The sequence below is a fragment of the Rhinopithecus roxellana genome, chromosome 9 (genome assembly GCF_007565055.1).
Source record: "Rhinopithecus roxellana isolate Shanxi Qingling chromosome 9, ASM756505v1, whole genome shotgun sequence".
NCBI classification, from domain to species: domain Eukaryota; kingdom Metazoa; phylum Chordata; class Mammalia; order Primates; family Cercopithecidae; genus Rhinopithecus; species Rhinopithecus roxellana.
In genome coordinates this window covers 51783395-51805657 of record NC_044557.1, presented here as the reverse complement: position 1 = coordinate 51805657, position 22263 = coordinate 51783395, and the positions used below count along the sequence as shown (strand labels likewise).

General features: G+C 35.9%; 1 protein-coding gene across 1 annotated transcript in view; it reads left to right on the top strand.

Annotated features, from left to right (window-relative positions):
• The window catches only part of MMP16 (matrix metallopeptidase 16), a 288332-nt gene that overhangs the window by 244316 nt on the left and 21753 nt on the right, over positions 1-22263 (top strand). Inside the window, exon 7 of the mRNA XM_010371695.2 lies at positions 8573-8711. Within this exon, the coding sequence (XP_010369997.1) occupies positions 8573-8711 (139 nt within the window). The remainder of the gene's footprint in view (positions 1-8572; positions 8712-22263) is intronic.

Genomic DNA, 22263 nt, shown 5'->3' with positions numbered 1-22263 from the left:
TCTCCTTCCCTGAACTCCAACTGAAGTTCCCCATTTATTCTTCTTGCCCCTTCAGAAGGGCAGTGTTCTGAAATTGGTAAACCTTTGGACGTCCTGTCTTAGGGTTAGTATTCGTTGCTGGCTCCTCCATTCTGCCCAGATATACGTAGCTACCTGTGCACTGCTACCTCCCAAATTCCACTCACCTATGAGACTGCCTGATGAGCCTTGCTACCAAGGGTTACTCCGTGATAGAGAGCATCCAGCTGGGTGCTTCTGAAATCTCATACTGCTTGCAAAGAGGTAGAACCAAAGCAGACCCTGCCAAGGAATGGAAAACCAAGACCACCATTTCTTTCTCTGCCTAATAAGCATTCATATAAATCACCTTCCTCCTTAATATGTATATAGCTGCCACAATTTTGTCTTTCTTTCAGTATTGTTGCATACCCAATTTTTTTCTTAGGAACCAGCTTAATTTTCAACACCAGTTTCCCCGGACACACTCCGTGCCCACATCAGAAACCTTCAAAACATAACACATGGCTAGGTGTGGTGGCTCACACCTGTAATCCCAGCACTTTGGGAGGCCAAGGCAGGTGGATCACTTGAGGTCAGGAGTTCAAGACCAGCCTGGCCAACATGGTGCAACCTCATCTCTACTAAAAATGCAAACATTAGCTGGGCATGGTGGTAGATGCCTGTAGTTCCAGCTACTCAGGAGACCGAGTCAGGAAAATTGCTTGAACCCAAGAGGTGGAGGTTGTTAGAATGTCATCTTAATAAATAGGCTTAATATTCATTAAACAGCTACCTTGCTTTGAACAATCTCAGGTATATGTACTCATCCTATGATAGTTTGGTGAAAAAAATTGTTAGATTTTTCTAGTAAATGTGTTGTACTCCTACAGTAAACCAGACACAGTTCACCATGCTGATAATCCGGTGATAAGTAAAATACACACTGCCCCATTCCTTTGGAGCATATCATACAGTGGAGCAGGTGGAAGAGATTACTTCACAAATACAATGATGCAGTAACACATGTGTAAGTGCTGTGAAGTCAAAAGGCAGAGTACCATGAGACAGTTCGAGGATGTCTTAGTTCATCAGGATATGCTATACCAGAACACCATAGCTAGGCACTTTACAAATGGCAGAAAACTACTCTTCACATTTCTGGAGACTGGGAAATCTAAGGTCAAGGCACCAGCTGATTCCGTGTCTGGTGAGACCCACGTTTCATAAATGGCAACTCCTAGTTGTGTTCTCACACAGTGGAGGGGGCAGTGCAGCTCTCTAGGGCCTTTTTTATAAGGGCAATAACCTCATTTATTTGGGTTCTGCCTTCCAGACATAATCATTCCCAAAGGAAAGGCCCCACCTCCTAATACCTTGGGGGTTAGAATTTCAACATAAGAACTTGAGGGGATACAAACATTGAGATCATAGCATACTGTTACGTAATTTCAGTCAGAGGGCAGCCAAGCCCACTTTACGGAATAACATTTCAGCTGAGAATTAATGGATGATTTGTGGTCCAAATTGATGGAAAAGGAAGAACATTTAAAGTACAGTTGTCTCCTCTTACCCATGGGGGATATGTTCCAAGACCCCCAGTGGATGCCTCAAACTGCAGATAGTACCAGACCATACACTATGTTCTTACCTATACATACACACACCGATGATAAAGTTTAATTTACAAATTAGGCACAGTATGAGATTAATAATGAAATAGAACTATTACAACAATATACTGTAATAAAAGTTTTGTGGATAAATACCTTATAACACTAGACTTACCTATTTTTGGACTAGGGTTGACCACAGGTAACTGAAACTGTGGAAAGTGAAACCACAGAAACAGAGGGCCTGCTGCAGGGCAAACTGCCTGTAAGATGTCTTAAGGAAGAAAAGAGCTTTCCTCTGTCAAGCAGCTGAAAGGAAGCTGATATAACTGGAGCAATGTGAGCACAAGAGAGACTGCTGGGAGCTGAGTAGGAGCTGGAGGCAGAAGTCCAAGTTTGAATTTCATTCTAGATGCAGCAGGAGGCAAAGTAGAGGCTTTGCATTGACACTGAAGTCATCTCAGTGAAATACAGTGGCACTCAGATGGTGACAGTGGTGATGGTGAGAAATAAAGAGATTTGAGATGCTGTTTCAGAAAGGAGGAAGACTAGAAAGAGCAGGACCAAGGTGGCTTGGCAGAGGAGGGTCCAAAGAACAACTGGTGACTGCTAGAAATGTTCAGTGTGAACACGTGACACATTTGTAGATTTATGGAAAGCTGTTGGTTGAATAAATGAATCTATGTATCAGAAGAGAAGTAAAAGTAGATCAGTTCTACTGATTAGCTTTTTTTTGTTTTTTGTTTTGTTTTGTTTTTTTTCTGAGACATAGTCTCGCTCTGTTGACCACACTGGTAGAATGCAGTGGTACATTCTTGGCCCACTGCAGCCTCTGCCTCCTGGGTTCAGGCTATTCTCCTGACTCAGCTGATTAGTTTTTTTAAAAGGTCCTGAAAACAGCAATTTCTGCTGACAGTAGATCATTAACATCATCGATTCATATTCAGACAGTAGGCCTTTTCCTTACAGTTCTCAGCAAACAAATATGCCTGTCATGATCCAGAATTTTAAAGGATGCAAAAGAATAATAAACAGAATTTCTCCGTATGTTACTGCTCCAAGGTGTACACTATGTGAACTTATCTCTGTGAACTAAATGATCTGTCTGGGTTCTATGCTACATGGAAAATAAATCTACGTGTAAGACCATATGTGCTTGTATCATAAGTGAAATATTGGTGTTTAAGTAGGAATTCCAATTTGGTAAAGTTTAAGTACTGTTTTTTTCACAAGTTGACTTTGCAGATAGGCTAGTTATGGTTATTATTTCCCCTTCCACCTCCTTCTCTAAGGGCTGAACCAAAGAAAGAGAGAGGGAGAGGAAGAGGGAGAGAGAAAAAAAGAGGAAGGGAGAGAGGGAAGGAAGAAGGAGGGAAGGAGATAAGAAGCTTGAGACAACATACAAATAGCAGATTTAGAGCTCCATAAGGGTTATTCGTCTTTCTTTCCCTCCCCATCTAAAACTAAAACCAAACTTATGTTGTTTAGAAGAGTGAAGCCAAATGTATTTTTTTCTTTATTGTTTAAAGACCTTTAAATATCATACTTTTCTAGAAAACAGAATATGTACTAAACATCTACCTATTCAAATAGAATTTCTATGTTCGTGTGACCCCTTCATAGCTTTTATAATGTTTTTTATTTATTATACTTTAAGTTCTAGGGTACATGTGCATAACGTGCAGGTTTGTTACATATGTATACTTGTGCCATGTTGGTGTGCTGCACCCATCAACTCGTCAGCACCCATCAATTCATCATTTATATCATGTATAACTCCCAATGCAATCCCTCCCCCTTCCCCCCTCCCCATGATAGTCCCCAGTGTGTGATGTTCCCCTTCCCGAGTCCAAGTGATCTCATTGTTCAGTTCCCACCTATGAGTGAGAACATGCGGTGTTTGGTTTTCTGTCCTTGTGATAGTTTGCTAAGAATGATGGTTTCCAGCTGCATCCATGTCCCTACAAAGGATGCAAACTCATCCTTTTTTATGGCTGCATAATATTCCATGGTGTATATGTGCCACATTTTCTTAATCCAGTCTGTCACAGATGGATATTTCGGTTGATTCCAAGTCTTTGCTATTGTGAATAGTGCCGCTATAAACGTATGTGTGCATGTGTCTTTATAGCAGCATGATTTATAATCCTTTGGGTATATACCCAGTAGTGGGATGGCTGGGTCATATGGTACATCTAGTTCTAGATCCTTGAGGAATTGCCATACTGTTTTCCATAATGGTTGAACTAGTTAAAATCCCACCAACAGTGTAAAAGTGTTCCTATTTCTCCACATCCTCTCCAGCACCTGTTGTTTCCTGACTTTTCAATAATTGCCATTCTAACTGGTGTGAGATGGTATCTCATTGTGGTTTTGATTTGCATTTCTCTGATGGCCAGTGATGATGAGCATTTTTTCATGTGTCTGTTGGCTGTATGAATGTCTTCTTTTGAGAAATGTCTGTTCATATCCTTTGCCCACTTTTTGATGGGGTTGTTTGTTTTTTTCTTGTAAATTTGTTTGAGTTCTTTGTAGGTTCTGGATATTAGCCCTTTGTCAGATGAGTAGATTGCAAAAATTTTCTCCCATTCTGTAGGTTGCCTGTTCACTCTGATGGTAGTTTCTTTTGCTGTGCAGAAGCTTTTTAGTTTAATTAGATCCCATTTGTCAATTTTGGCTTTTGCTGCCATTGCTTTTGGTGTTTTAGACATGAAGTCCTTGCTCATGCCTATGTCCTGAATGGTACTACCTAGGTTTTCTTCTAGGGTTTTTATGGTATTAGGTCTAACATTTAAGTCTCTAATCCATCTTGAATTAATTTTCGTATAAGGAGTAAGGAAAGAATCCAGTTTCAGCTTTCTACTTATGGCTAGCCAATTTTCCCAGCACCATTTATTAAATAGGGAATCCTTTCCCCATTTCTTGTTCCTCTCAGGTTTGTCAAAGATCAGATGGCTGTAGATGTGTGGTATTATTTCTGAGGACTCTGTTCTGTTCCATTGGTCTATATCTCTGTTTTGGTACCAGTACCATGCTGTTTTGGTTACTGTAGCCTTGTAGTATAGTTTGAAGTCAGGTAGCATGATAACCACATGATTATCTCAATAGATGCAGAAAAGGCTTCTGACAAAATTCAACAGCCCTTCATGCTAAAAACGCTCAATAAATTCGGTATTGATGGAACGTATCTCAAAATAATAAGAGCTATTTATGACAAACCCACAGCCAATATCATACTGAATGGGCAAAAACTGGAAAAATTCCCTTTGAAAACTGGCACAAGATAGGGATGCCCTCTCTCACCACTCCTATTCAACATAGTGTTAGAAGTTCTGGCTAGGGCAATCAGGCAAGAGAAAGAAATAAAGGGTATCCAGTTAGGAAAAGAAGAAGTCAAATTGTCCCTGTTTGCAGATGACATGATTGTATATTTAGAAAACCCCATTGTCTCAGCCCAAAATCTCCTTAAGCTGATAAGCAACTTCAGCAAAGTCTCAGGATACAAAATTAATGTGCAAAAATCACAAGCATTCTTATACACCAGTAACAGACAAGCAGAGAGCCAAATCAGGAATGAACTTCCATTCACAATTGCTTCAAAGAGAATAAAATACCTAGGAATCCAACTTACAAGGGATGTAAAGGACCTCTTCAAGGAGAACTACAAACCACTGCTCAGTGAAATAAAAGAGGACACTAACAAATGGAAGAACATACCATGCTCATGGATAGGAAGAATCAATATCATGAAAATGGCCATCCTGCCCAAGGTTATTTATAGATTCAATGCCATCCCCATCAAGCTACCAATGAGTTTCTTCACAGAATTGGAAAAAACTGCTTTAAAGTTCATATGGAACCAAAAAAGAGCCTGCATTGCCAAGACAATCCTAAGTCAAAAGAGCTTTTATGATTTTTAAATAAGAAAACATCTTAACCACAACAGGGAAAAAAACTGAGATGTAATTTTAAAACATTGACTTCTAAAAGGATCATTACTTTTACTTTGCTCTTTTCTCTTCACATTTTGTTTTCTTTAAAGAAATGTTTATTGTGCACCTATTATGTGTAAGGTCCTTTTCTGGAAATAGGGGACTATATGTAAGCAAAAGACCAACATTCTTGCCGTCAGAGAGCTCATGTATTTAGCAGAGAGAGAATGAACAATAAATTAGTAAAACAAGTATTGTATAAAACGACTGTAAATGCAGTGAAGGAAAATACAACAGGAAAAGGAGGTGAAGATATCCAGCAGACCTGTATGAGTGCAGTGAGGGACTTCAGTTTTAGACAGCATCATCAGGTGATGTCTCACTTATAAGGAAAATTTGCACAGAGACCTAAATAGCATTTTAAGCATCCTTTCTCTATGAATTGTTCACAGACCCTATTTCTGAAATGGCAATCTATAGTAACCATGGCATGAGTTTACATCCACTGTGACAGATGCTTTCTAAATTATTTGTACCATTGCTCTCTGCTAAACTGCAGATAAGTTGAATAGAGGCACAACCTGAATATCTATAATTTATATGACTCTCTGCCAAGGCTGCTGTCAACAAAAACCAGTGGAATTCATCTGCAGTTTCACATGACCTTCTGAATTTTTGCAAATTGACTATGTTTATCTTGAGATAGAACTTGCATTTCTCCCCTTATTAGTGGCAAGTTGGGATTGTACTCCTGTCTGCAGACTGCAACATGTGTCTGTTCCATACAGCCACTGGCCTGGCTCCATATGTGGTGAGATTATAGCAATGGGAAGGGCTTTTGTGGGAAAAATGGGAATGTAGTCCAGGTTTTTTCACTAGATTTCCTCCCATTCTTCAGCTTGGAGAGCTTTCTGTTTCATTGTTTCATAGATAGTCATGGTCATTATTTCTTTATCAGAATCCATTTGTTTATTCATTTCTACTAATTATTTTGGCATATGTATTACAATAATTTAAGAACACTTTATTTGGAGATCGGCATGGTTTAAACACCCCGTTAGAAGCCCTTGTTATATCTAAACAAAAATTTTGATTTTTCTTTTAAGTGATTAGAATATCACTGACTTATATTTTATTTGCAGTGAACTCTTTGTTTTCATGCCCCTGTATATTTCTCTGAATCAAACTGTATATGAAATTGTGTTTGAAAATCTGTTTCTTTTATCTACCGCATATGGATCAAAACAGTATTAATCCAGGCCACCTAGCACCATGAAAATTATCAAGAAAGTGTGAAAAACATTTTTTACAAATTGGTTGGAATGAGATACGTGGCTGGAACAATAGTATAGCTGACATCCAAAGAGGAAGCAATGAATAAGAGTCAAAACTGTAAACAGGAATATGAACATGGAAAGTAGATAACTCGTTTCAATATAACTTTAACAATAACAACAACCAAAAATGTTGATACTAGTCTGTGCCAGGTTCTCAGAAAGTTCTTTGTATGTTATACAGTAATCATGCTATAAATTAGATATTAGTTTGTGCTAACTCAATGACTAGTATATTGACCAAGGTGACACAGTTGTTAGGCAACAGAACAAGAATTGCATATGAGCTTAGAGCCATTAATTAAGCTATTTCCTCATTTTTTAAAAATTACAGAAGTTGGTAGAGAAGACAGTGCATGATAACTAGAACAAAGTACAACTATTAAAGGCTTTTAAGACAGTTTTCATATTCTGATTCATCTGAGTGAAAGAAAGTTCATTGTTATCATATTAACTGAAGTCCAAGAATCCTCAGTAGATTGTGTGTGTGTGTGTGTGTGTGTGTGTGTGTGTGTGAATATATGTGTAATTGATAAATCCTAGAAAGTTTGGTTAGGCTAACATATTGTTAACCAAAAGCATGAGAAAGCCCTAAAATAAATCACTTATATAATATATAAGTTGTATGAAAAGAGCAAGAAAGAAAGCAGATAATTAAAATGGAAGTATTTTGTGATATATACTCGTCTAAATAGTGGATATACTTAACATCCAAGTGAAATATTGCTTATACGTACAGAAATTTAAAATAAAGTGAAATTTTAATTGTATTAAAATCAGTTTTTAAAATACACCTAGTTTTTAAATATTAAAACACTGAGTAGTCTTTCATTTATTTTCAGATTTTAAATTGAAAACTACTTAGTGTCATCAGATGTATCTTTTTTTGGGTTTGAAGGGTTTGTTTTTGTTTTTCGGGATTTTTTGCCCTTAGTAAATATTATGGTGAAACATATTGTGTGTAGGCCAATTATTAATTCAACAACTTTATAAAAACCTGCTATGGGTCAAGCCATGTGTTCTTCACTAGCGGTAAGAATGAATAAACACTTTTCCTGTAAAATGACTTGTGCTATGATTGGGTGAAGTACAGGGTATTACCAGAGCAGATAGGAAAGGCAATTAACCCAGACTAGAATCCTCTGTGATGATTTATTTTTTGAAAATAATTTTGCCTATTTTTCTTGAGTAAAGTTATCAGCCAAAAATACATTTAATGATGAAAGAGTGCTCTACTTTATAACTATATGAGACAATAGGCATAACAGGGGCATACAGACAGATATTTTATCCTCAACATGATAGGTGTGGAGATCTTGCATATATCTAAAAATGTTAGGAAGCATACGTGGCCCTAGCGCTGCTCTCATACTCAAGAAGCTGACATATCCACAAATCTGGCAGGGACTTGTCTGTGCTACCTCCACCTAGAAAGCCCTGGAGAAAATGCAAAATGACAAGATTCAGTATGTTGACATTATGTTTTTAATTACACTGTATGGCTTAGACATTAAGGAGTTCACTACAAAAGATTTTGTGATCGTTGTGGTCAAGTTGTTTAGCTCTTTCTCTGACTGATTTAATGTAAGACAATAATAAGGAAACCAACTTGACTTCAAAAGCATCCAGCCATTTCACCGTGAAATACCAGGGAGGCCTACATATTTGTTAAGATATGCCTTTACTTGGTTTGCAGGACCAGTGGTTTTGGCGAGTGAGAAACAACAGGGTGATGGATGGATACCCAATGCAAATTACTTACTTCTGGCGGGGCCTGCCTCCTAGTATCGATGCAGTTTATGAAAATAGCGATGGGAATTTTGTGTTCTTCAAAGGTAAGGATGTTTTCCATATCTGGCTATGTTGTATTTTAATCATTTTGTCTAGAGCCCTGTGGTGCACACAAAAGTGATGAAATGAGATTATATAGCTAATGAATTTAATGAAATAAGCTATGTTGACTAGAAATATAAATGAAATACAGATAATTTTCAATTTTTATTTTATTTGTTCTCATATGGTATTCTCATGTCAGATTTAAGAGATATTCTTTCTCTTAGAATTTTTAGATTTGACTTAAAAGTACCAAAAAAATTAATACATAAATAGCCATTTCTGCACTGACTAAAGGTTTGTTTGTTTGTTTGGAGTATTTGGAGTTGCTTGCTGGTTTTAGGCATTCAAATCTATTACACTCTTATTTTCATACATAATCTCTGAAAATTTGCTTGATCAGTTTATTTAAACAGAGTCTAGTAAACTAAGAAATAAAGGCAAGGAAAACAGAATTATCCAGTTATCACCATCATGAAATTTATTGTCTGTTATTTATCTGAGTGCCAAATTTTAATCTCACAAGTACTACCAACTGCCTGGCATGCAAAAGTGAGATTACCTGATGAAGTGAATTTAGGCAACTGCCTATTATTTTATTTCAAAACTAGTTAATATTCAAAACCACAAATCTTGTATCTGTGGAGGAAAACACAGGGACAAGAGGCAGATTGAGTTGGAGGACTGAGGGAATTGTGAAGAGAATGTATTTGAGCTGAAGCTGAGGAGAACTAGAGTGTAAAAGTTTATGATTGAACATATTACCCAAGAGCCTAAAGACCTGAAAATAAGCTTATACAGGAATAGAGATAGAGGAAAGGAAAAGGGGGATCTTAATCCCTCAAAAAGCAATTATTCACAGAATCAAACTAAAATAATAGTAATGATGAGGGTAATGAAAACATGGGATTTGGGAAACACTTGTAATATTTAAAGTGAGGCTCAAACTACCTCTATAAAATGAAAGTATATACCTGTACTTTATCTTTACAAAGTGTTCCTCAAGATAAGAGGCAGTTTAGTACATTAGCTGTAAGAACCTGAGAATTCTATGGCCATGTTGCCAACCTCGAACACTTACTAGATGTATGAACTGAACAAGCTACTCAATTCTCTTTGCCTTAGTTTCCCCATCTGAAAAATGGAGTTTGTATTATTCCCCATCTCAGAATGATTTTGAGAACTAAATTGATTACTACATGTAAAGTGCCTGGTACGTATAAACCCCCAATAAATGCCAGGTATTGCTGCTGCTGCTAGTAAGATTGCTATTAATTTTCTTGCCCTCCTGCTGTCTATAATAAGCATACTAAAAAGTGCGTGTGCACCGCACCACAGTGGACAAAGTAAGGATACCACCTAAAGGCTGTGAATCTTAGTGACATGATATTGGAGGGAAATTCCCCTCTCCTACACCCTTCCTGGGTCCCATGAGTAGGAGTAACAAAAAGAAGGGCAGGTTCAGTTCCAACTAGCCTTCCACTTGGGGATTGTCCCAGGAGGCCCTGCCTCCTCACAGGACCAGTAGTGCTCTCTGACAAAACTGCCTGAGGCGAAATTGCCACAGTCATCAATTCATGTTCTGACAGCTCTTTATTGCCTCGGGGGCTTCTCACTTTTATTCGCTTCCCTGCTCCTCACTCTGTGGCTAGCTCCTTTTCATCTTTCAACAGCCAGCATAAAAGGCATGTCCCCCAGTGCCCTCCCTGCCCACCCTATGTAAGTAGTACCTTCTAAGTTACACAAAGTGTTTGTAAAAAAAAATTGAAATTACCCACAGCATTCAAATGGAAATTTCATGAGAGATGGAACTTGTTTATATTTTCCTGCATATCGTTTTATTTTCAGTTCCTAAAAGTATTGGGTGCATAGTATGTGCTCAATAAACATTTCAATAAAATATCACTGAATACTGATTTGATTCAGTATGGTGTTTGTTATGCTATGGTGCTTACAACAGCAATAATTTCATCTTTTGTCCCAGACTTATCTAACAGCCAGAATGTTGTGCTTGTCAGTGGTCTCTTCTAGTACATTGTCAACCTCAGGAAATGCCTACTGTTATGAATTTTGTCACTTTGAGGATCCTGCTGGGTGACTCTTTCCTTCAGTTTATTCTAACCGTTAAATAAACCATCTCAAAGCCCAGCTATGACCTGTAGCTCTCCCGCTCAATAAAGCATTGATTATCTAGAAAGAGTCAGAAGTTCTGGGTATTGCCAGTGAAACCACACTCTTCCCTAGTCTCTACCTCATGACTGGCAGGAGAGGAGTGAGAGTCCTAGTGCCCTGGGCTTCTGAAGTGAAATGACCCCCTCCACTACCCTCACCACAACAATCATGATCAAAATATTTCTCCTTGATGCTATCTCTTTATAGCCCTTATCATCCTGAAAAGACTACATAACCACATCATTCCTCATCCCACGTGGTCACCCCATTTTGCTGTCTGGGCCATGAGGCAATCTCTGCCCCTTTGCTAACAGTTGATCCCCTTCCCCGCATAACTTGTACACGTACCATCTGACAAACCATATATTTTAATTGTTTATCTGTATCCTTCCCACTAGAATATCCCATAAAGGCAAGGCATTCTTTTTTTTTTTTTTTTTCTTTTACACTGTTTTATCCCCAATATCTTAAACTGGGCTTTGACAGACTTTTTCTGTAATGACAAAATAGTTAATATTTTAGGTTTTGCAGCCCATATGGTCTCTATTATATACCTTTCTTTGTTTTTTGTATGTGTTGTGTTCTAACTTTAAAAATGTAAAAAGTATTCTTAGACCATGGCCCATACAGAAGCAGGCTGTGGTCATAGTTTATCTTAAACAATACCTGGAATATAGTAAACACTCAATAAAGATTGATTGAATGAACCAAGAATAACATTCAAGCCCCAACCTGTACTTATAGCCTTGTACAAGTTGGTCTCAACCTATACCAGCCATATTAGACTCTTGTTACTAGTGATTTAGATGTTATTCTTCTTTAATTTACTCTTTTATTTAACCTCTTTGCCTTACATTATTTCTCTTTGTTTTCTTCTTCTCTTTCTTTACAGAGATCATCTTTTATGTTTCTTTTCTTCTTCTAATCTATACTAGACAATTATTATGTATTTGAGTAGCTTCATCTTTTATTCCCCTATTTAACTAAAGTCCACATTTGGATATAAATATATTTAACTGTGTATTTCCTAAAGGTACTTGGTATTAACCTTGTTTTCATTTTGCATAAGAATTTGAAGATGTGGATTCAACTATATGTATAAATAAGTGTTTAGTTATAAAGTACAGCTATTGTGTTAGTAATATAAACATAAATATAACATGTCTTGTTTATTTGAACTTTTATAAATCTTAAGAAGAACGAAAAACCAGTAGATACAATTAAAAATTCATATTTTGACTGGGTGCAGTGGCTCACGCCTGTAATCCCAGCACTTTGGGAGGCCAAGGCTGGCAGATCATGAGGTCAGGAGATCGAGACCATCCTGGCTAACATGGTGAAACCCCATCTCTATTAAAAATAAAAAAATTAGCCGGGCATGGTGGCAGGTGCCTGTAGTCCCAGCTACTGGAGAGGCTGAGGCAGGAGAATGGCGCGAACTCGGGAGGTGGAGCTTGCAGTGAGCCGAGATTGTGCCACTGCACTCCAGCCTGGGCAACAGAGTGAGACTCTGTCTCAATAAATAAATAAATAAATAAATATTTATATTTCAGTGTAATTTAGATATTTTTTGAACTTGGAAAAAATTATCTGTGCTATCTGTGCACATGTACATCATATTAAGTGGGAGTTGTCAGTATATAAATTATGAAAACATAAAACTTGTCCTTTATATATGTGTCCAATTCTATATTCTGAACATAATCTTACTGCTTTTTGGTATGTTAAAGTATGGTATATCAGAATATAATATAATATATTACATAATAGTATACTATAATGGTAGATTCTGCTTCCAACCAAGAGGTAATAATGGGGATCAGATTTATCTTTCTTCCTGAAACAAATAAAAAATTGACAAATTATATTAAAAAATGATTTTCAAAGACACTGGGTATCAAGAAACAGAGGACATTGAATCCTGAGAGTCAGGAAATAAAGGGAGATGAGCCCTGAAATTGCCATAGCTTCCCATCTGAATAATTTACAGGCTGTGGCACAAGGTAGGGGAACCCAGGCAGAGCTCAAAAGACTTCCTCAGTTGAAGAGACAGAGCTGGGAGTTCAGGGAGAACAAGGTGGCTTCAGTGTACAGGAGAAAGTAATGTAGAGGAGAGACTACACAAGAGGGCCCAGAGATTAGCAGATGGACCCCCATACATATTGGAAAGATTATTGGTCAATTCATGTCTGCAAGGAAACTACTTAAATCTAGAAAAGGAACCAATCAGTGGGAATACAAGGAGCAGTACCTGACACTCACGGAGGGCCATAGTACCTGCTGCCCCCAACCACCTGTTCATAGGCATTGGATCGAGTATTGAAAAGGGCCTTACTTCAGTTGTGGGGAATAACTATCCTAGAAATATCCCTGCTTGGATTCCACTTAACAAATCTTCAAAGTAAGACCTGAAGCCATCAAATGGTTTCCAAATAACATTCCTAGAACACAGCTCAAGAATATTTATAGGGATACAGAGATAGTGACCCAACAAGGTAAAATTCACAGTATCTTGCATACCCCAGAAGATCAGGAACAAGACAAGGATGTTTATATCAGGTCTGTTCAACATTGTAACAAGTTTTATCTAGTGAAATAAATAAAAATAATTTAGATTGGAAAGAAAGAAACAAAGCTGTATTTATAGACAGCATGATTGATATGAAACAGAAGTAAAACTGTATCCATGGATGTAATTGTCTGTGTAGAAAGAGAGAGGATTGCAGTCAACCAAAAAGCTTCCAGAATTGATAAGTGAGTCTCTCAAAGTTACAAGATGCAAGAACATTAATAAACATTTGATTGTATTTCTGTATATTTTCAAGAACTATAAAGGATCTGAGATTTTATCTTATTTGTAAGCTAATAAAAGCCTGTTAGCCTGCTTCATGTTCATGGATGTTGACAGAAGACATGAGATTCCTGAGTCAGAGAAAAGGATGGAAATCAAAAGCAGTAGCCATAGTATAGTCATCTGTACTTGTTCCCTAAACCCCAGTTTTAAAAGTGTGATACATGAAAGTAGTCTCATTGCAGGAAAGAAACCATGAATTAAAGTACCTAAATTTTCTATAATTAGCAACAAGCCTGCCCAAATTTTTCACTGAAAGGAGATATTTTCTTTATCATACTGGACAGTAAACAAATCTTTCCTGTGAGGTGAAGGGAGACACTGTATCCATACTCCAAGATGGTTGGCTCTACAAATATCACTGGAAATGGATTCTAGAACAAAGGCAGTCAGTGCCTCTGCTCTCAAAACAAACTGAAAAGCACAAGACCTATGAAGAATTATCTCCCATCACATACTAACAAAGAACAATCAGGAATTGAAATTTTAAAATAAAAGGCCATTTACAATTGCATTCGAAAACACCAAATACTGAGGAATCAATCTGCAAAAAAATGTGCATGACCTCTACATTGAAAACAACAAAACACTGCTAAATGAAAGTAAAGAGGCCTAAATAACTGGACAGATATGTCTCATTCATGGGTCAGAGGACTCAGTATTATTACAATGACATTTATCACCAGATTTATGTCGACATTCATTGCAATCCCAATCAAAATACGTACAGGAGCTTTTGTAGTAATGGTCAAGCTGATTCTAAAATTCATATATACAAATACAAAAGGCCTGTTATAGACAAAACCACTTTGGAAATACTACTTGATTTTGGCCAAGTAAGGTGGCTCACACCTGTAATCCCAGTACTTTGGGAGGGTTAGAGTAGAGTACTTTAGTACTCTACTAAAAATATAAAAATTAGCTAGGTGTGGTGGCAGGCTCCTGCAATTCCAGCCACTTGGGAGGCTGAGACAAGAGAATCTCTTGATCCCAAGAGGCAGATGTTGCAGTAAGCCAAGATCATGCCCCTGCGCTCCAGCCTGAGTGATAGAGCAAGACTCTGTCTCAAAAAGCAAACAAACAAACAAACAAACAAAAGAAAAACAAAAACAAAGAAAGAAAAAGGAAAATACTACCTGATTTCAAGTCTTATTTTAAAGCTATAATAGTCAAGACTGAAAACATATATGGACAAGTAATTTTTGACAAAGATACATGTAAAAAAAAATACAGGATTCACATCCTATACTATACGAAAATATGGTCCTAACCTAAATGTGAGGGCTGCATCTATAAAACTTCTAGATAAAACATAGGATACAAAAGTTTGTGACCTTGATCTGTGCAAATATTTCTTAGATGTTATGCAAAATCATAATTTATAAAAGAAAAATTGATATATCAGACTTAATTTAAAAATTATCTTCAAAGACACTTTTAAGGGAATAAAAAGCCTCAGATTAGGCTTCATTCAGTGCAAGTGTAAGCCAAGTATATGATGAAGGATTTTTATTCACAATATATAAAGAACACTCAAAACTCAATACAAAGAAAACAAACAACTCAATAAAAGTGAGCAAAAAGTGTTGAACAGAAGCTTTACAAGGATCATAGATGGATGTCAAATGAGCTCACGAAAAGATGCTTTACATTATTAGTCATTAGGGAAATGTAAATTAAAACCACAATGAAATACCACTACAAACCTGATAGAATGACTAACATATAAAAGACCGACCATACCAAGTGTTGACAGGATTATGAAGGAACTGTAACTGTCATATATTGCTAATAGAAAGTAAAATTGTATACTCTGGAAAACATTTTGGCAGTTTTCTTTAAAAGTAAAATACACAACTACATGTATAATCTAGTCATTTTACCCCTTGGTATTTTCCCAAGAAAAATGAAAACATGTGTAATCAAAGACCTCTACATGACTATTCAAAGCAGCTATATTTGTGATAACACAAAACTGGAAACAATTCAGATATTCTTAACAGGTAAATGAATAAACTGTGATATATCCATATAATGAAAGACTATTCAGCAATAAAAAGGAATGAAATACTGATTCACATTACAAAATGGATGAAGCTCGAAATAATTTTGCTGAGTGAAATAATTGAGACAAAACAAGAGTACATACTGTATTATAGCATTTGTGTTAAATTTTAGAAAATACAAACTGATGTATAGTGATAAAAAGTGCCTCATTGGCTCCCTGGGGAAGGCAAGAGTTAGGCATGAAGAAAACTTCTCAGAATGATGAAATGATCATTTTCTTGATTATGTCAATACTTTGATAGGTATGTACATGTCAAAACTTAATAAATTATAGACATTAAATTTATTGAATGTCAGTTATACCACAGTAAGACTGGTGGTTTTTTTTAACAAGAATCTTTACTAAGCACATAAATTTATGTTGGAATACATTATGCAAATATTTCATACATTTAAATATACTGATGACATAGGTGGTACAATTTGATTGCTTCATTATTCCAGAGCATGTTAATTATGAATATCCAAATTAGTACTATTTCAGTTTTAGTTTCTTAGTTGAGCCCATTGGTAATCAAGTGCAATGCACCCTCATAGCTGAGATGCATTCATTCCGCAGCAACTTTCCCCTCTAGGTTAAAGTTTTAGTGTTCTTGACAATAGTAGAAAGAAAATTTAATCAATTAAGTCTTAGTAAATAACTCATACACTTACTGAAGAAATATTATAAATACTCTATAATCTCAATTTAATTTTAGATGCTACAACTTATAATGATTCTCTCCTAAGTGTTTATCTTGGAAATAGCTACCAAAAAATTTTGATGCCCACATTTTGAATAATTTTGTCACTGTTATTTTATATTGTTTACCTGTGTTTTATTTTTGCTCTGTAATTTCTCATCTTATTTTTGTTTGTTTTTAATTTATGTTTTATCTTTGTATCACATTTTGTATCAGATCCCTCAAATTTTTGTGAAATGACTATAGGTACAAGTAAGTAGACAAGTATTTTAGATACTTTTTCTTTCAACCTCACATGTGTAGACATCTGTGTGTGGGTGGATATTTTTCTGTTGTTTTTGTTTTTTTAAAGAAGCCAGTGTGTAATGTCTCCCTTCAGTGATTAAGTTGCTTGCTATAAGGGCTGTTGAGTGAGAATATAGATGTACAAATCCATAGGCCTTTCTTCCTGAAAGTCAGCCAGCTTTTTGGTTTGGTGTATGTGACTATCACTTAGCACCATTTACAGTTGTGATGGCTGAATAGACCCATTTATTCCTCTATTTGATATTTAGTAAGTAACACTGAGTCGTTCTCCTTTATGTTCATAAGATTTTTTTTTTTTTTTTTTTTTTTACTTAGAGAGACCCAGAAATAGAAAATGTAACACACCTCAAGGAAGTAATATGCTTTTTTTTTCCAGCAACTGAATGTACTCCACACTTTGTGCTAGTTAGCTATCTTTCCATCACTCAGGTATATCCCATATAAAGAGTAACATTTTAGAAACATAATCAAGCCAGGTATACATTCTCAATTACTAGGCATGTTAAGATTGAATGGTCATGAGATAATAGTATCAAAAAAGCTGTCTTGAAAATTGAGCTGGTGCAACCTCTTTCAAGAATTGGAAACAAATTTTAAAACAAAGATGCTAGTGTTGTCAGAATCCATAACAGTCAAAATAAAATCAAGTAGTTGAAAAGTTGTCTCAAAATTCGAATTATTGCTATCACTTAACAACTTTAAGCAGTACTTATTACCCTGGTTAGCAGTTTCATTTTAAGAGACACAAATCACTTATGGAATAGAAACTAAAATATATGAGACAGAAAAGAGGACGGCAATAAAATTTGGGAATAAAAATGGCATACAGAAAATGTGTATCAAAAGAGAGGAGTTATCTCAAATACTTGGTGCTGGAAAATGGCAAAGAAAAGAACTGTTTGTTAAGAAATGGTTTATATGAACTTAATTGTTACGTTATTTCAAATGAGTACTCATAAACCGGCAATTTCTTTATGCTGCTCACAAATTATTTTTCTTGAAAGGTTTAGCGAGTATTCATGAAGTTCATTTGAGGTCGAAATACATTGTTTCTTACACAGTACAATAAATAGGTAACCTAAAAGAAATATTTTCTATAAATAGGTGAATACAATGATTATTTATATCTTTATAGGATATAACAGAAAAGTTATGTATAAGATGTTATACTAGATTAAGGAATTTATATTTAGTAGTCTTGGTATATGTGAAAATGGATTTAGACTAAGCGAATAGTGCTATTTTTTGAATTATAAATATTTATAGAATTTTAGTATTAGTGGTTTTGTTGTATGTTGAAATGATCATCTAAAACATAGGTCCAAATGTTTAATATTTGAAACTCTTGTTGCTAATATACCTCTACTTATTATAATGATTCAAAAACTCTGTTGTATATTTTTATTATGTCTATTTTCATTTATATTTAAAGCTGCAGTATTTTCCTATCAATATTACTTGTGTATATAAAAGTTTTCCTCATTTTCAAAAACTGTTACAACACAACTTTGTTTGTCGTGCCCCTTTGAGTTCCCCAGGAAGCAGACACTGAGACCAAGTTAGGAGGTTGAGTGGTTTGTCAGGGAAGAAGGTAAATATATGAAAGATTAAAGGGGACAAGGCAGGATTCGCAGGTGACAAAATCTTGGTGAACCCGATGCCAAGCTTCAGATCAAAGAATGTCTCTTAGAGGACTTGCATACAGAGCAAAAATGGCCAGGCTTTAGTACTCTGCTGTGCTCAGTCTTTGGTGGGAGGCTGCTGAAGAAGAGTGTAGCCTTGGCCCAATTGGTGCATCAGACCCAAAGGCGCTCAGCTGATGATAGTTTCTTTCTCTAAGGAAGACCTGAGCTGCACACGTCAGTGGCAAGCACACTTGCATAAACATTCAAAATTCTCTGCTTACTGGATAATATTGTAGAATCTGGAAAACAAAATGCTGCTAACAAAAAGTCATATGACCTCAAGAGTTGAGCATTTATTCAAATTTCCTGAGCAACCTACCTATAAACAATACAGAAATCAAAACATATTCCAAATATTGAGCCCAAATAAGAGATTAGTGTTACTTAATTATTTATTATTGGTATCATTTATTTATTTGAGTAGGTGATAAGCAAATTTGATCAGTGAAATACTGTGTTATAACCATTTATTGGGACATCCTGAGGCACATACAGTGTGAATGTATTTGATCTCTCATTATTTCCAGAATTCCAAGTGAGCATTAAGTTAGCATCCTATGTACAAATTATGAAAAGAAAGCTCAGATTCATGACTTGCCCAGGATCTTACAGCTGGTTATTGGTAGAGCTATGACCCCCTAGTTCTGACTTCAAAGCTATTGAATGCCCCATTAAATAACATAATCTAACAAATAAAATATCAATTCTTTATAACACTTTTTAAAATTCCCTGATGTTTTCTCAAAGAATATATAAATGATGAACAGTAATCAGCTCAATAAACAGTATTTACTGACGATTCTATGCACAGACTTCTGTGTTATGAAGAAAAACCATTAAGGAATTGTTTTCTAATCTTTTCTATAAAAGACTACATAGTAAATACTTTCTGCTTTGTGGACCATATGGACTCTGTCATTAACTACTAAACTCTTTCATTGCAAGGTAAAAGCAGCCATACGCAATATGTAAATAAATAGGTGTGGCTGTTTGCTGGTAAAGTGTTATTTACAAGAACAGGTGGCAGCTAGTGGTCCTTGTTTACTGACCATTGTTGTAATAGAAGACACAAAATATCAATGTATGAATAGTTTTGAGGAGACAAAAATACAGTTGATTTTTTTTTAATTTCTTTAGTAATAAGGCACAAAGGATATCTGACTACTCAGGATACAGTGAACAAGCATGAGCTGAATACAGTGGGTTAATTAATAAACACTCCCATTGAAAATGTTTGGTGATTAGTTGATAAAGGAGGGAAGAAGCAGGGAATCATTAGCAATTCTGAAAGCCAGAGTGTGAACTCGTTCTGTTCTGAGAGTCAATTTTGGATAGTAAGATAAGCACTGAATCAAGAGGCCTGGACTGCAGTACAAACCTATTAGCACCTGGCAATGTGGCTTTAGACACACCACTTCTTTGACCTGTAAAATAAGCAAATGCGTTAGGCTGGATTCTCAGCCACTTTTCTGATCCAGTACATCTGAACAATATAATGCACTCCCATCATTAACAGTGGCTCAGTTCAAGGGGGTCAAAAAGCAGGTAGAAAGCTTAACCTCCAGAGTAAGCATTGTCCTTCTGAAAAAAAAAAAAAAAAAAAAAAAAAAAAAAAAAGAGGTTATTAGATACTGCAGATGTTTCCTGATAGGAACAGCATTTAATTTACAAATTCTTTTTGGGATTATTTGTTTACTGTCTATCTTCTCTGCTAGTCTGTTCCACAAGGGCCAGGAACTTTTTGTGTTGCCTTCATCAGTGTTTCTGCAGCTCCTAATTGAGTGACAGACTATAATAGGCTCATAATAAACAGACATTGAATAGGAGAATAGATGGATGAATAGATGGAATAAATGGATGATTGAATGTCATCCATCCATTGAATAGATGGATGGATAGATGAATATCATTGAAAAATCAGGCAGTAGATGATCTGTAAAGTCCTCTCCAAATCTAAACATTTTTAAAGCTATTCTGTTTATAAAACCTTTTGGTCTTTAATTCTAACTTGTTGATATTTTCCCTCTGCATTCTGCCAAGTACAATGTCGGTAAGAACTAGTTTTTTCCACTTGCTCCAGAATATGTCAACCTCATCTGAAATCCAGGGAATACTTACATTCTGCCAAAAAGGCAATATTTTCCTTGAGAACCAGACTGTCTGATGGTAGGGTAGTTAAAAAACCACCTGTCATATTTACAGTAAAAAGAGTTGAATATAAATCTTACATATTTAACTGAAAAACTAAAAAATAGAAACAAAGTCATTTCAGTTTTTTCATATGAAAATCTTAACTCATCAGGATATAAAAGTAACTGTATAATTGTATTTTCTCAATAAACACTCAGAAAATTAAATGTTACCATTCATAATTATTATTGAGTTGTTTCCTTGAATTTTATGCCACATACTCAGCAAGCATGGTGGTATTTCTTAATTTTGTGTGAGTAACTACTGGAATTCTGTCATGTAACTTTACAGCAAATGTTTGCTGATAAGCTATCTATTTTGCTTTGTTTTCATAAAGGGAATATAAGTGCATTTTTCCTAGCAGGTTAAAAAAAAGCTAATCAAGCTGTTTTATACAAAGGACTTAATCATTAAAAAGTGAAAGACTGATTATTTCTCCCTTTTGTTTATGGAAAATACTAGACCAACAGTACAGGAAAGTATTTTCAATGCATAGTTTTTAAAAACAGCAACAATAACAGTTTTTTAAGTAGAATAATAACAATTTCCTGTAAGAACAGTAATTCCTTTTCTTTTTTCACACATTATCCTCTACTGAGACACCAGGACTACAACAATAAACTAAGCTTCTGTGAACCATTTCTCCTGCTCCATGCACCAGGGCATCCTGGTTATTGATGAGCCTAGTGTCATCACTGAAAAAAGCCTGGAAGAAATTATCATGCAAATGATAATCAAGTTTAGGAGCTGCAAAAGGAAGTGATCAAAAGCATACTAGAGTGCTTCTGCTTGAAGGACAACCAACTGAGTTGAGCTGACACAAGATGTACCCTAAATAGCTAGCATGAGAGGCATTGAAACTGCATACTCCTTCCTAATTAAAAAGGAGATGAAAGCAAAGGATGCAATAAGTCACTGAGGTATATGCCAACAGAAAAGGCCTTTCTCTCTCTTTTTTCTATTGTTTTAAGACTTTCTATTTTAAATGCCACAGAGATTTGATTAAAATATAGAGCATGCTATGAAACCGCTTTCTGGATTTTCCAACTCACTGACTCTGGGAAGGAAGTGATCTGGGCCTTTGGGATGAGGGGTGTGTGTGTGTGTGTAATATTCAGATTATACAAGGGCTGAGAGTAAGTTTGCATTTTTATGACCGTATTTCCCAACACTTGGTTAAATATAATCACTTAAATAAATGATTTTTCAGCACAATACCAGAGCATGCCTTATATTTTCTCACTCTTGCTAGTGGTTATAACATTTTTCTTTCCTGCTGTACTAACAAGATTCCAAAGTAATGCTCTCAGTGGTATTTATGTAGCCTTTATTGTGCCTTTTGTTAGATTTTTGGTCCTATGTTTGAGTAGTCGTGTAATATTAAACATGGTTCTTTGCATCAGTAACTATTTATTAAGCACCTACTTTCCAAGCACTATATATGAGGTGCTGCAGGAAAATAATGTATTCGATGTAGCGTTTTTCCTCAAGTTACTCACACTCTAAAGTGGGTGGCAGGCTTGTGATTCATCAGGGTACAATATACTAAGTAATAAGATCAAGGTAAATTGCTGGTACTTTGACAATGTAAAGTGCCCAC